Raw genomic sequence first — 16,283 nt, 5'->3', positions numbered from 1 at the left:
GTAAGTCTTGTAAAGAGGGTAGTGTCTGATAAGTGACATGATTCCCTAGATGATAGATATGATGTTGGGATCCTTATTCACCATTTCAATCAGAATTGTTAAGTTTATGACTACCATAAAAAGAATGTCCGAGATGACATTGTCCCACTTTAATTAGTGAGATATAAAAGGAGTTATTGGCTAGACCAAAGGATGTCCACATTTAAGAGGGTCTAGTTGAAATAGCAGATTGCCAAAAGTATCTTATTGTTACTAGGTGGTATGGGACATTTAGTAAATAATGAGGATGAGGTAATCAAAAAGTGGCTAACCTATAACTGGTTGAGAAGTTTCTCATCCAATGATATTTCAAGCTAGTCAACACTTGAAATATAAAGATTTGGCCAAAGGAAGTAAAGTATATGGTTAGACAAAGAGTAAGATGTAGAACTTGAGAGTTCTAAGGGATTATCCACAAACAATAGAGACCAAGATTCAATTTGGATAATTAGGAATTGGTTGACTAAGAGGTGTTGGTTCATTCTCCAACAAAAAGACAGTGAGTATGCTTGCTAGAGTTAGTTCGATTATGCACTAAGTATAGTCGCATATATGTGGGCGGATTACTAACATAGTAAGCAGTGATAGTGATATAAAGATTAATAGTTATTTGGCTTACTGTGTTCAAAATATTGGATACTATGCTAAGTTTGAGTAAGGTTAATCATCCATAGCAATGGTTAGAATCATCCATAGCGATGGTCGAACCAAGAGAGTCAATCAAATACAAAAGGATATGCTACGAGCGTAATTAAGAAGAAAACCAGTTGGATGTTTATTTGCCCATATTGGTTTGCTAACAACTGTATCAGATATTTAGCACGAGAGTCCAGTGTAGAGTCCTCATGGATGTTGGACTCGAGAAAGAAAAGATACAAAAGGTTAAAGATTTTCTTCAAGATCTCCACGAGATGATGAGAATCTCAAAAGACAATGTTAAGAGAGCACAGGACCGTTCTAAACATTATGCCCACAAAGATCATATGCAAAATTATCTTTGAAGAAGGTGATAGTGTTTTTAAAGGTTTTTGCACACTCCGAATCTTTGAAAACAGGGAGAAGTCCAAAGATATCTCCAAGGTAATGTGGTCCATTTACAATACTTAAAAAGTTAGATAGTGTTGCTTATAAGTTAGCTTTAACGGAAAGATCTAAAGTTCATCCAGTTTTTCATGTTAGTAGACTGAAAAAGTAGTTGGGTGATGACGATAATCTCATCAATGTAGAGATCCTAGTAGAACTTATCGAACCCCCATCCTTACCACATGAACCTGAAAAAGTATTGGATTTCCAAGAGAAAAGAACTTAGCAGTCTGTAGTACGACAAGAGTGTTTAGTCAAGTGGAAGGATAGAGATTTGGCAAAAACAACAAGTAAAGTATATGGTCAGACAACGAGTAAGATGTAGAACTCAAGAGTTCTAAGGGATTGTCCACAACAAATAGAGACCAAGATTCAGTTTGGATAATTAGGAATTGGTTGACTAAAAGGTGTTGGTTCATTCCAACAAAAAGACAATGAGTATGCTAGAGTTAGTTCGGCTATGCACTAAGTATATCAATCGCATATATGTGGGTAGATTACTAACATAGTAAGTGATAGTGATATAAAGATTAATAGTTGTTTTGGCATACCGTGTTCACAACATTGGATACTATGCTAAGTTTGAGTACGATTAATCATCCATAGCGATGGTCTAACCAAGAGAGTCAATCAAATCCAAAAGTATATGCTACAAGCATAATTAAGAAGAAAACCAGTTGGATGCGTATTTGCCCATATTGATTTGCTAACAACTGTATCAGATATTCAGCATGAGAATCCAGTGTAGAGTCCTCATGGTGGCTGGTGGACTCGAGAAAGAAAAGATACAAACGGTAAAATATTTTTTTCAAGATCTCCACGAGATGACGAGAATCTTAAAAGACAATGTTAAGAGAGCACAAGATCGTGCTAAACATTATGCCCACAAATATCGTAGGCATAATCATCTTTGAAGAGGGTGATAAAGTGTTTTTAAAGGTTCCCACACACTCCGAATCTTTGAAAACGGGGAGAAGTCCAAAGACATCTCCAAGGTATTGTGGTCCATTTTTAATATTTAAAAAAGTAGGTAGTGTTGCTTATAAGTTAGCTTCACCAGAAAGCTCTAAAGTTCATCCAGTTTTTCATGTCAGTAGACTAAAAAAGTAGTTGGGTGATGACGATAATCTCGTTAGTCTCGAGATCCTAGTAGAACTTATCGAACCCCCATTTTTACCACATGAACCAAAAAAAAGTCTTGAATTTCCAAGAGAAAAGAACTCAACAATCTGTACGACAAGAGTGTTTAGTCAAGTGGAAGGATAGAGATTTGGCCAAAGGAAGTAAAGTATATAGTCAGACAATGAGTAAGATGTAGAACTCGAGAGTTCTAAGGGATTATCCACAATGAATAGAGACCAAGATTGATTTTGGATAATTAGGAATTGGTTTACTAAAAGGTGTTGGTTCATTCCAACAAAAAGACAATGAGTATACTAGAGTTAGTTCGGCTATGCACTAAGTATATCAGTCGCATTATGTGGGCGGATTACTAACATAGTAAGTGATAGTGATAAAAAGATTAATCGTTGTTTTGGCATACCGTGTTCAAAATATTGGATACTATGCTAAGTTTGAGTACGGTTAATCATCCATAGCGATGGTCTAACCAAGAGAGTCAATCAAATCCAAAAGGATATGCTACGCGCATAATTAAGAAGAAAACCAATTGGATGCATATTTGTCCATATTGATTTGCTAACAACTGTATCAAATATTCAGCACAAGAGTCTAGTGTAGAGTCCTCATGGCCATTGGACTCAAGAAACTAAAGATACAAAAGGCTAAAGATTTTCTTCAAGATCTCCACCACGAGATGACGAAAATCTCAAAAGACAATGTTAAGAGAGCATAGGACCGTGCTAAACATTATGCCCACAAAGATCGTAGACAAAAGCATCTTTGAAGAAGGTGATAAAGTGTTTTTAAAGGTTTCCGCACACTCTGAATCTTTGAAAACAGGGAGAAGTCCAAATCTATCTCCAAGGTATTGTGGTCTATTTACAATACTCAAAAAATTAGGTAGTGTTGCTTATAAGTTAGCGTTACCAGAAAGCTCTAAAGTTCATCTAGTTTTTCATGTCAGTAGACTGAAAAAGCAGTTGGGTGATGACGATAATCTCATCAGTCCCTAGAGATCCTAGTAGAACTTATCAAATCCCCATCCTTACCACATAAACCAGAAAAAGTCTTGGATTTCCAAGAGAAAAGAACTCAACACTATGTATGACAAGAGTGTTTAGTCAAGTGGAAGGATAGACCGGAAGAAGGTTCTACCTAGGAAAAGGTAAGCACACTAAAAAAGAGGTTCTCGAATTCCATTTTCGAGGATGAAAACTCTTCTTAAGGGGACGGGGTTCAGGGGAGCCAAGAGACCGAATACTGACCCTAGTGTGACCAAGCACTAATAAGAGTGTCCGGGCATGTGCGAAGGGCACTATGCTAATAAAAGAGTTGTGGGTCCAATCTTGGTGTGTCTCTTCTTTTGGATGTGGTTGTTTTGGGTGGAGAAGAGAGCTCTCACCACCCTTGTGGTTGTTTTGGGTGGAGAAGAGAGCTCTCACCACCCTTGTGGTGGTGAAGAAGAAGAAGAAGTGCAGCTGTGGAGGGATGCCTTACAATTTGATGGGTGTGAGATCCCTCGCCCCTCCTCCCCGTGGTGCCCCCTCCGAGGGCACTAGTAGTGAAAGTAACGTCAGCCTCTCGCGCGGGGTGGGGATCCACACTCGGGGCCTCGCTCTCGCAGATGTCCGGACAAGAGACTAGTCCGGACAAGAGACTAGTCCGGACAAGAGACTAGTTCGGACAAGAGACTAGTCCGGTGGTTCCTCCGAAACCGAACCCAGAAAAACTTCCCTTGCCCAGAAGGCACAGGCGATTCCGCCATGGGAAAATCTTCTAACTGGGGAATTAATCTAACGAGTCAAAGTCTTAACTAGTTAAACTGATCCGACCGAACCTGAAGTCACATGGTCAGATCAAAGAAGAGACTTGCACTTGGTCTATAGAATCACCGCTTTTTTCCTCCTTTAACGAGGCACAGCCCGCTGATTCCCTCCCACAGAACAAGGGTCTTCTCAAGACTTAATCTAACTAACGTAACTAATTGTATCTTAATTGTTTCGCAGGAATCCCCCGATCCAGCCTAACCCCAACAGGCCCATGGGTTACCATGGGTTAGCCAACCACCCAGCCAACCACCCGACCACTGTATTAGTGGGATTCCTTTATAAATATTTTTGTTATATTTTGCCTGGGTACCGAGGAAAAGAGTTCCCAGGCCCCCTAGCTGGCGTATATAGAGGATTTTTAAAGGACAATAGAAAATATACTTATTTTAATATAATACTGGCATGGTCTAGCTCACAGATGAGAATACAAAAGAATGAGGGTCTATTTATAGGTGAGGAAGGCCACTAACTGAGTCCAACTAAGTTCTAGAATTTTTAAGCTTCAATTTGGCTGAATTTGGACAAGATTTAGACCAGTTTAGCTCCCATTTTTATCCTGTTTAATCCAGGAGAGATAAAAATATCTTAATATTTTTGAATTAAAAACCCATTCACATGTGTGAAATAGGTGCCTACCTCAAAGTCTCCCCCCTTCTTACCAAGGTGTCAAAAATGTATCATTATTCTAAAATATCTTATTTTTTTAGTAATATCTCATAGTTTTTAACTAATAAACCTTGTACTCAATCAACTCTTCGTCTTATGTAAGCATTTACTCATTTTTGGGTATTTTCTTTTATTCATTGGATTTATCTCATCCTCCCAACACTTGGATTAATCTTATTGGCCCATAATAGAAACCTTAATTGGACCATAATCCAAAAATTTCAGAAAATCTTGACCCGTAGGCTAAGGTCTTTTAAATCATTTTTAATTGATTCCTAATACACCTTGAAAATTTTATTTTGATTTTCTATTTCAGGAAAACATATTTTTGATATTTGTAAAAATTTTATATTCAAAAATATCTCAGTATTGATTTATCTCTCTCTAGAATTTTTTATCTCTCTAGGCAAAAACAAGAAAAAACAATATTTTCTTGTATTCAGAAGTAAGGAATGATTACAAGGGATTGAAGTAAAAGCTTATTCATTATTTAAGCTGAGGAGAAATCTTACAATGAGGGTTGATTTTCAGTCTTTCGATCTAGGGCCTTTGCCAAGATTTTAGGGGGTGGGTGTATTCTAATATTGCCTCTTTGGACCTTGGACGAGTTAGTGCATTTAAAGTTGGAGCGGACTTGTTTGTACTTTAGCAGGGATGGAAAACTTTAGGGTATGTGTTTTCTTACCATTTGTGTGTGTGTGTGTGTGTGTGTGTGTGTGTGTGTGTGTGTGTGTGAGAGAGAGAGAGAGAGAGAGAGAGAGAGAGAGAGAGAGAGAGAGGGGTTTTTGTCCATTGTCTTCTTAATTAAAGCATCCCGTCTTTCTCTGTGTGTGTGTGCACGCGCACGCAGTTCCATTAGTACCAAGTCATTCCGTTGTGTATGTGTGTGTGTGTGAGAGAGAGAGAGAGAGAGAGATGACTAGAGGGAGGTGCAAAGTGACACCTATTCTAATGGGCTAATGGCACTAGTGTGCTGACATGCTCAGCTATGTTGACTGTCAACGATCGATGATGATGTGGTGGCACAGCTGGGCACTCATGCTAGACCGTGGCGCACATGAGTGGTAGAACAACACTAGAAGCGGGGTGAAGCTCTGTAGAGTGGAGATGGCTGCAAGCTTGGGACACAGCCGCCGCACATGGATGGCCAGGGCAATAGAGAGCTGCGTAGGTGGGCTGCACGCAATAAAGGCGTATGATATTAATGTGCACAGTTATGAGGGGAGCATTGGTGAGAACGGGCTCTGATACCAATTGAAGATCCTGGGAGGACAGAGGGGCTAAGGTGGCTGGAAGAGGAACATGGTCATGGCATTTGATGAACAAAGAAACAAAAAGAGAGAGAGAGAGAGAGAGAGAGAGAGAGAGAGAGAGAATGCACAAAGATAGAGATTGATTGCATGACTCTAATGATGTGACTTGTGTTGTATTACTTCAATCAAGTACAATCTTTTTATAGGCTTAGAGTCTCACTAGTATGATATCACCCGTTAGACCACATCACCCTCGCTATCACTATCACATACATCATCATGTGCATATGTGTCAGTGTGTGGCATCATGTGCACGTGTATTACTGTTATCATGTGTATGTGTGTGCAATACATCAATGTCATCATGTGTGTGTGTGTGTGTACAATACAGCATCATGGGTACATGTGTCAACATCAATATTATCATCAACATGATAATCATCATCACTATCCACATCATCACACCCATTGAATGCATGTCATCATGATACCCATTCTCAGGTATATAGTCATCTTTGCTCACAAGTGAAGGGTACTCAATCAAATCCCCACATACATCATTCCATGCAAGCAATGCCGAACCATCCATGTAAAGATAACCACATAGATCCTCAACAAAATCACCATGTGTAGAACGTCTAGACCATCTGGCAGCACAGACATCCTTCTCATTAAATAAGTGTCTAAATTGGCTAGGCAACAACATCTGAAGCTCAAACATCCATATGTGACATGAATATGATGTGTCATCATAGCATGATGTTGGTGAAGAAGGATCTAGAGGAGGTCGAAACCGCGATGTACCAAATGTATTTATGAAGATGACGGGCATGAAGCCAGAGTGATAGGATATGAGTGGATGCCCGCACGATCAACGTCTGGAATGGAGGAGTCATGATGTCAACAATGATGATGGTGAGTAGCACGACGATCATAGGCGGGGTAGAGGTAGTAATGGATCCCCATGTCCAAATGTGCTCAAGAATGCCACACCGCATGTGAAAAAGCACCAATATGCTCAAATGGTCACCCGCACGTGAACAAAGGTCAAAACAATGGTCACCCGCACGTGAACAAAGGTCAAAACAATGACCAAAATGCTCAAAATGACCACCCGCGCATGAACAAGGACCAAGATGCACGTGTGAACGCCCAAAATACACTAAACAAGGACCAAGATGCGCATGTGAACACCCAAAATACACTAAACGGCCAAAAGTGTGCGTGTGAACAAAAAAACAGTGCTCCAATGCACGTGAACAACCCCCATGGTGCTCAAGTCAACACTAATCATCCAATGTGTGAAGTGCGTGTGAACAAAACGGAAAAGAATCCCAAAATTCTACCCACTGCGTGTAAGAACACCACAAATACTTTACACGCACAAGCCATGGCCTAAAGAAAATAAAAGGGTAGCCAAGTATAATAAAATGTGGACGAAAATGTGGGATGTGGAAATAGGGAGAGTGTGGAGGCCAAAATGTGTCTAAGGGTCCAAACCCTCAGTTGGGGAGTAAAATGGGGGAAATAATAAAACGAGACAGCTTAGAGAGCTCAATGATCAATGATCAATGATGGTGTGTGTCCTTTTTTTTTAATGATACGCTAGCTGCTGTGAACAAACTGCAGAACCGATCTTGGGCGCCACCAGAGCAGGGATGAAGCCGATCTTGGGCGCCACCAGCAGGGATGAAGCCGACGAAACCGGACTGGATGCTCCCACGTCCACGTGAGGGATCCAACTGCTGCAGTAAGGGAAGCAAGAAGTCTCTCTCCAACCAAAGCAACTTCCCAGGGCTATCATCGCACCATCTTCCCCTGCAAGACCGTATAGAGGAATCAGGAAGGTATCATTCTGTTTAACAACAAAGGAGTTGCTCCTTCTAGTTACCTTAGCTGTCCTCCAATTCTCTGGGCGCCACCGAGCAAGGATGAAGAATCTGAAGAGCTAGCTGCAAGGCTAAATTGAAGATAGGATTCATGCAGCTTGGAGAAGCCTCGTTTTGCCTCCCCGGTGCTGATCCTCCATTCTGGCGACACCAGCAGGGATGAGGATGATGGATGAGACCGTTTTTTTTCCTCATGCGACGACACATGCAGTCACATGGGCTGGCACGCGTGGGGCCCCTGGCCACATGTCCAAATACATGATGGACACGTATCTTGTATCTTGGATTCTCCCTTTTTGCATAAATATATCTGCCTGTTTTTGAAAAAAAAAACTGCAGAACCGATAATAGCTATTTTCCTTTTATTTCTTTTTTCTTTTTAAAAAATTAATTTGCGCTTCGCTTCGCTTTCACTCTGTGCCTTAGCACGAACAGGAATGCGCTTTTTTTTTTTTTTTTTTTTGTTTACGCTGCGAATACCACTGAACGTTTGCTTTGCTTTTGCGTAGTGATGAATGTTTGCTTTACTTAAATGTACTGCCAGCTTACGCTACGAATCCCACTGAAATGCCTTGCAATGGTGTTGCAAACCATTGTTTGAGAGCTATTATAGCCTAACAAAAACGTTGTCTGAACTTGAAACTTGGAATTATGCAAGAATGATGTACATCTAACAGCTCTTTTTTGTAAGAACTTCAATCTGCATCTAACCCAACAGCCTGCATGTCATCTATGTCCTTAATGGCTAGTCGCTTGTATAACTCAATCTCTTGTTGTTGCTTGCACTTTGCTTTTCATGCTACATTATGTATGAAAAACCAGAATCCCTTGGTGTAAGGAATCCATCGATGTAACCAGAGATCTCATTTCAAATCTAAGAGATTGTACCAATTTTACAACATTTTTCATGTATTACAGCTTTAACATGTGTGCAAACATTAAATTTTTCATAATGTCAACATGCATGTTGCATTTTCAGTATAATAGTTGAATCTTATTGATCAATAGCCTTGAAAATGCTTGCAGAATAGCAATAGAGCTAAAGCTTAATGACTTTCCTAGTTTTATTGTTGAGCTATTGCTGTTGTATGTTGATCTTGGCCAATGTTGAAATTGAGACCAAGATTTGCTTGAAATTACAAAAAAATTTCAATGTTGATAAAATTGTTGATAATGTGTTATCCCTTCTTCTCAAGATTTGATTTCTACATTGTCTTTGTAATCTCTTGAAAAATTTGCACAACTCTACACTGTACTCTACATAGTTCTTGAAAATCTATATAAAATCTTGAAATTTGCACCAAGATTTTGACACTTTCTTGAAACTATATCAAATTTTTGTACACTTTCTTGAAAATGCACCAAATTTTTGCATAGCAATCTAAAATCTGTACAACAATCTGAAAACTTTGCACAACCTTCATTTTTTGCACTACAATCTTCTCCTTCCAAGAACTCCAAGATTTAACAATCTAAGGTTTGATCTTAAAAAATAAAGACTTCAAGGATTGATATATAAAACTGTACGCTCTTTAATCAGCAAAAATCATTCAAAATTGATTACTAAAATCTCTGTAAATCTTAATTTTTAAAATAAATAAAAATTTCTAAAAAACAAGATCAAGAAGTTCAAGGAATCGAATAGTAAAATGAATTAAAGTTTTGAAAATAATGGTTAATACAAAACATCGCTAATCTTATCAAAAATAAAGAATTAACAAATTTAAAAACTATGTAAAAATCAATTTCGAAAATGATTAATACTAATAAGATTTAAAGATGCATTTTTAAAAAAACTACATTAATAATAATCCAAAAATGATTATCATTAATCATGATTTAAAAATGTATTCTAAAAAATAGATTAAATATAATCTAAAAATAATTATCACTAAACACTTTTTAAGCAAAGATCTAAGCCAAGGACTCTGATACCCATTCCCCGTGTGCATGTGCAATGAAAACTACTTTGTTACATTAACCAATATGAAGTATTTTTCATTGCTCCTAAAGTTCTTCGAGGATGGACTTAACTCAAGTCCATCTCCTATATTGTACATAGGTCATTCTTAATAGACGCATGGTTTTCACCCCAAAAAAAGTAGGCATGTGTCACACACAAGCGTGTATGACACACATAAATACACATGTATATTACACGTGTGCATTGGGGAAAGGAGGAAGAGCAGATTGATTCATGGACCACTTTCTAATTTCAAGGCTTGGAGCACATGCTTTCGTGTCCGCCTACTTGTTTCATCAAGAGCAGCCCAGAAGCAAGCTCTAAGAAGCTGCAACAAGTAGTGAAAAATCCCATCCATCCACAAGTAACTGCATTTGTATAAACATAGAGGTAATCAATCAAAATGGTTTCAAATAGACCTAATATCCATATTTTAAGTTAAATAAGTTCCTGAACCAACTCATTTGATGTAGATTTCTAAATCCATCTCATTTACTATAGATTTCTCTAGTCACGGTCATTGCCTCTTGCCTAGCTTCACCTCGCTCTTATAAAATTTGATACAAGTAGACCTTGGCACTGAGCTAGAACTAGAGCAATTCAGCTTGAGGAAGATTGGGGTTCTTTATCACCAACGTGAAAGGAAAAAATTAACAAGACTCCACTCTCATACCAAGAAGCCTTGAAGAGGAAATAAAATGCAGCACAACCAGCGCATCAGTCAGTAGCGCGTGATATAATAATGGACCTGATAACATGCAAGGAGATTATTGTTTCACCAATGTAAGGAACAAATTAACTCCTTAATTTGAAGGTTGCAAGCATATAGCAAGCTCTTGCAAGTGTATAGTAAGCTCTCTACAGCTGAAAATATCATCCGAGTAGATTGAAAGTCGGCTCATGTATTAAAAATGGACTCCCAAGGATAGCGAACAAAAGTATCATCCATATTAGCATGCACTGATAGGACATCAATAGCAAGAGTGCTGTAAAGATCTAAGTTCTTGGCCGATAGTAGAGATGACACAACTCGTTGTCCATCTTGCATTACGACCACCCATAAAATATAAAAATAATCTCATGAGTTTCACCTTCTAAATGATGGAAGCACAAAATGATCCAAAGGAGAAAAAATGACCCCTCAGAACAAACGTTACTGCTCTTAAGAGAACTCACAAATACTATGCACCTAATCCTGCTGGCTAGTGTTTAAGGCAAAAGGGAAGGGGGAAGCAAACCAGATCCTTTCAGTGTTCACACCGCAGGGAGGGGAGAGCACATACTTAAAGATTCCAGACTATTTAATAGGATATCAACGATTGTAATCTGGGTGGACAAGCAGCCTAACCTGCTTAAAAACTGGAAAAAGCACAATTTGACCTCTTCAGCTTCAGATCTCTTCTATTGAAGGTACTCAAGTAAAGCTACAACGCCCATGCATAGTTTGCCCTGTTTTTAGCACAGTAAGATAAAAGGAGGGGAGAGGCAAGTTTAGCAAAGACAGAAGGGGGAAGCTTTACAAATACTGGAACAGTCTTCACTACAGGAAACTGCTTGGAGTCCCCAAATGCTTTGTTGAGAGGACATCCGCTTCCCAGTGTACCTAAGAACACAGTTGTTTCTCTACAAATACAAGGTAGAGCAGATCCAAACTGAAATGCAATATGCAGATGGTACCCTAGTTTCACTTCAGACCTATTTTCATGCCAAAAAACCAGATTTAGCTTGAAGTTTCCAAGCATGGACCTTTGAAAGAACTATTTCCAAAGCAACATTAGGCACATGCTACCTTGAAATAGCTTCCCCAAATCATAAATTTTAACACAATTTCACTTCCAAAACAAACAAAATTTTTCTGAGGAATCACATTTCCTTGTAAACTATCAAGTGCTGCAAATCCTTGACAGGCAGACATCATCCAAGTGTGTTTCCCAATATGTCAACAAGTAAAGACCCAAAGCATATTCTAGACAAAGGTGTTTGGCCTGCTAGCCTTGTAAGTCGTCTTCAACTTCCTTGTGGGGGGACGGATCTTTCTGTAGATCAAGGGAAACTTGATCTTGGAATCATGAAACTGCTTAGTGTTCTCACGCTTGCAAAGCTTGGCAGGTATTGTAGCTGTTTTGATGATTTGAATGCATGGAGCCCGCACACGATGCCGAGAAGCCATCTCGTCGTACATTTGCTCCACGGCTCCGTTCAAGGTGGTGTCTCTGTACTCCTTGTACATGTTGTGGTAGCCTGTTCTGCTTTGATACCGCACCCAGATACCGTAGTTCTTAATAGTAGTAGGCTTCTTCTCAAATATCTGCAGCAATGCAAAAACAATGAACACTCGACCATGCTGACACTCATGCCCATTAAAAAATGAATAAGGTAAAAAAGTCATGAATATTAAAGATGATAAATCTTCTAACAAAGAACCTAGAAATGTTAAAAAGATAACAAATTCAAAACAACGCAAATGCGCAATCCACAGCAAAATTACCGGAAGATACAGAGCAAGGCTACACTTAGCACCACTCCAGCAAAGTAATAAAGTCAAACAGAAAATAGTACAAGTCCTATGGTAGAAAGATTTCAGATCACTATAAAACACAAAACAACTTTGTCCAGTACCCAGCGCAGACAATGAGCCACTAGTGAAATCCAACATGCACAGGATAGATGAGCAACTATAAGGGTACTGATAAAAAAGATAGTTGACCTCCAATAAATAGGAGGTTGGAATTTTTTTAGATGCAAGCCAAAGCTCATGCTAATCGACTGTGGTAAGGAAACAATAAGACGAGGCTCAATTTAAAAATGGCACAATAATAACAGTCAGGTGGTCCTGCACAAAGAAAAGCAGCGAAAATTTTGAATTTCACCTCGTCAAAAATTGGCAAATCAGAAAATCCACACCTACATTGCCTCTCATCCCCGCTCGCAAAAGCACTAAAAAAGGAGGGGGGGGTGAGAACTGCAATTGTTGTTGTGGGTTGCTACTAGCTCATCTACCCTACTGCTAGATGATCCAAGTAGAAGGTGTGCCGTGGGACCAAATCCCAGGAGAATGTATTAATCAGAAAATCCTACACTAATAGCCAGGTCTTGGAATCCTGGTCCTGGTCCTGGTCAATGGATCTCAGCCAGACTGTGAACTGCTTCATGCCTGCAAAATTTGCATTCCATCCTCACAAGTCAGCAACCATGGCGTCCACAGTTGTGAAGGTGAACTGGTAAGGTAGTCTATTAGTTAATGATAAAGCACCCATGAAGGCTAAGTACAAACTCGTCCCCAAATGGGAAGCGGGAGTCGAGATACATAAAAGGGGAGGATGCTCTTTTCCTCTGACTGGCCACTCTGGGAAGGAGGCTATATCATACAATGGGTGGAGGGGGAAACAACCATCTATAGTGCCAAGTGGGCTCACCACCACTATCAGTAAGAAAGGGACCGTGGCACCAAATCCTCAAGAAGACATCCCGGCACGTCTATATACAGTCTGAGCCACCCTGCATCTTCCCCCACTAACCACGGAGGGAATGAATGATGTTGAGCCAGATGCTCCGGATGGACTTCGCTGGCGGAGTGAGGGTGCCTTCGATGGCTTCACTATAACAAACTCTCCAGTGTACCATGCTGCAACACTGTTGCAAATCTCCCATTCAGACAAGAACCTGGAGTCCAACGACCTATAAGTGGAGGTGTGTACAAATGCGAAGGTGAGAGACCTGAAGGGCTAGTCCCCCACCCTCCTCACATGGCATGAGGACGGCACGCCCAAGCAACTGTGCCCCACGAAACAATACAAGCCCTGATCCATAGTGAAAATGCGTAGGATCCGCTGCCAAAACATGCTAAGCCTTCAGGCAATCCCAAAGACAATGACATTGAGGCTCTTGGGGGTGGCCACACCTCAGACATAATACTGGTCTAGCCCCAATGGCCAACAAGGTGCCCATTGCCAAGCTCCTATGTGCCAGCTGCCACATGAAGAGAGATCTTCCAAGACCAAAGATTGTTCTGCAAACGCTTCCAAAAAATCGAGAGAAGATGCAGCGGGAGGCCTTGGAACTGCCATTGTCCTACTATTGCTAAACCTTTGGCGTCTGAATCCTACAACCCAATCATGCAAAACAGGGAGTACACAAAAATTCCAGCCTATAAGCATACCACACAAGCTCGAGTGTCATCAAAAATGTAGGGTAGGACAGGCTAACCTCATTGATTGCCAAAACCTGACCATGAGATCTCTTCACTTTCTTCAATTTCCTCAGAAAGTACCTGCGTTGGCAATTTTGAAGACAAGAGAACCATAATAAATGATACAGAATTACTTTTCATGTACAAATTCAAATGAAAAAAAAACTGAAATGCGCTGGCGTCCGATCCATAAAAAAAATGCACGAATCAAGCTTGAACAGGCGAGATCCAAGAGAAAGGGTGAGAGCAAATACCAGAACTTGGACTTGGCTCGCACTTCGTTGGTAGCCCAGAGCTTCATGCGGAAGATCTTGGGCTGCTCATCTGTGGCCGTGGGCAGGGCTCTCCCAACGACTTGGTACTGATGGAACTGCACACACAAAGAGAAAGACAGGATGCTTTAATTAAAAAGATGCAGCAATGGATCTCTCTCTCTCTCTCTCTCTCTCTCTCTCTCTCTCACACACACACACACACAAAACGGAACGACTCGGTACTGATAGAACTGCACAAACAGACACAGGATGCTTTAATTGATACGATGCAGCAATGGACAAAAACCTCTCTCTCTCTCTCTCTCTCTCTCTCTCACACACACACACACACAAAACGGCAAGAAAAAACATACCCTGAAGTTCCCCATCCCTGCTGAAGCACAAAGAGCTTCAAATCCGCTAACTCGTCCACGGTCTGGAGAGGGAATATCAAATTACACCCACCCGCTAAAACCTTTGCAGAGGCCCTAGATCGGACGACTGAAAATCAACTCCCATCTAACGGCCCACATCGTCCCTTATCAAAATGACTAGAAATGTGCGTGGGTGTATTCCGCCATTTCGTTCCATTCTTGGAGGCCCCATATGTCAACCGTTATAATCAAGTCCTTCAAGTTCTATCAAAGCCAGGAAGAAGGTGTACCCGACCTAGCTGAGGGTGTGTTGTATGGAGAACACGTGTAGACAGCTGAGGGTGTGTTAGTATGGAGAACACGAGTTGAGGGTGTGTTAGTATGGAGAACACGTGATGTATTGCTTCTTGCTCCGTCATGGACATTTTTCCTTTCTTATACTAGTCGGATATCGTGTTCGAAACATGTCACATTGCAACTCTTTGCAATCATGATTGCTTGTTTCAGTTGCTACATGATCAATAAGTAAGGCTTCCGAAGTGTGTAGATCGAGAAAAGCATACTTGTCCTCATCTTCAGTTGTTGTTGCTACATGATCAATAACAGTGTAGATCGAGAAAAGCATACTTGTCCTCATCTTGATATAGTCACTGAGCCGATTAAAGCCCTGATATCACACCCTGCACCTCTGGCTACGTTTCTCTTTTGTGTTTCATCACCTGCTGGACTATTCGTGGACTACGCCTCACTGTGTGCATCACCACCTCCTGCTGGTCAAAATACGCCGCCTTACAACAGGTTCATTTGATGCGCCAACTGCTGCTGAACTGGCCGCCTGTATCAACCTCACATCAATGTTTTCGCATCACACTTCAGGTTCGCCTACAATGCCTACTGCTGTGCTGGACTTCATTGCCTACATCAGGCTCACAGCAGCATTTACTTCGCCTACATCAGGCTAACTTCATCGTCTACATCAGATTGTCTTCAGCGTTTGCATCAAGCTTATATCATCGCTTTCATCAGGATCACTCCAACTCTGTTAACTGCGTTTTATGGAACAGCAACTCTCTCTGCTTATTTGGAGTCTCACATAGAGCTATTGTATTGGACTTCATCTTTTATATTCACATCACCATTGCATGCTGTGTGTTTTACTCTGATCTTTCATATATTTGGTCCTTTGGTCTCTTTTGCCCTCACATGGTATCAGAGCAATCGTGAGCAAAGGGATCGAAGACCTAGAAAGTACACACCATGGATCGTCTACCCTCGATTCTGGAGGATCAGCTTTTCATACCAGATACTAACTCCCCTTATTCCGATATAGATCACACGGAGGATGGAACTCCTCATTCACTGGAGAGCCATGTTCTAGGTCTTTCATTGGGAGTCAACCAGCCTACTTTTACCCACTCACCCTCTACACCCTTGGCATATGGTTTCTCTTCTCCGAGCTTATCAACCGGTTACTTCCAGAGGAGGATACATGCCCACAACCAGTGTGCCAGTATTGGACCCAGGTATTCAGCTGCCTCAACTGGAGAGCTCTGCTTCTCATTCTAGCTGACAAATTGGACTTTGGTACAGGACTCTTTCTCAGGAAGGACACATACCTCGAT

The 16,283-nt window shown here is 40.6% G+C and overlaps 1 protein-coding gene across 1 annotated transcript; it reads right to left on the bottom strand.

Annotated features, from left to right (window-relative positions):
• Positions 1-11,677: 11,677 nt before the first annotated feature.
• LOC147604259 (large ribosomal subunit protein eL20y-like) lies at positions 11,678-14,820 on the bottom strand. The gene is made up of 4 exons (XM_086795575.1): positions 14,662-14,820; positions 14,288-14,403; positions 14,051-14,114; positions 11,678-12,152 (listed from the first exon to the last, which is right to left on the bottom strand). The coding sequence occupies exons 1-4, from the start codon at positions 14,674-14,676 to the stop codon at positions 11,811-11,813; spliced, it is 537 nt and encodes a 178-aa protein (XP_086651701.1). The 5' UTR covers positions 14,677-14,820; the 3' UTR covers positions 11,678-11,810.
• Between the last annotated feature and the right edge of the window lie 1,463 nt (positions 14,821-16,283).

The sequence above is a fragment of the Cibotium barometz genome, chromosome 62 (assembly GCF_041138505.1).
Source record: "Cibotium barometz isolate CiBa-2024 chromosome 62, ASM4113850v1, whole genome shotgun sequence".
NCBI lineage: Eukaryota > Viridiplantae > Streptophyta > Polypodiopsida > Cyatheales > Cibotiaceae > Cibotium > Cibotium barometz.
The sequence above is the reverse complement of the archived record's forward strand: the minus strand, read 5'-3'. Positions and strand labels throughout refer to the sequence as shown.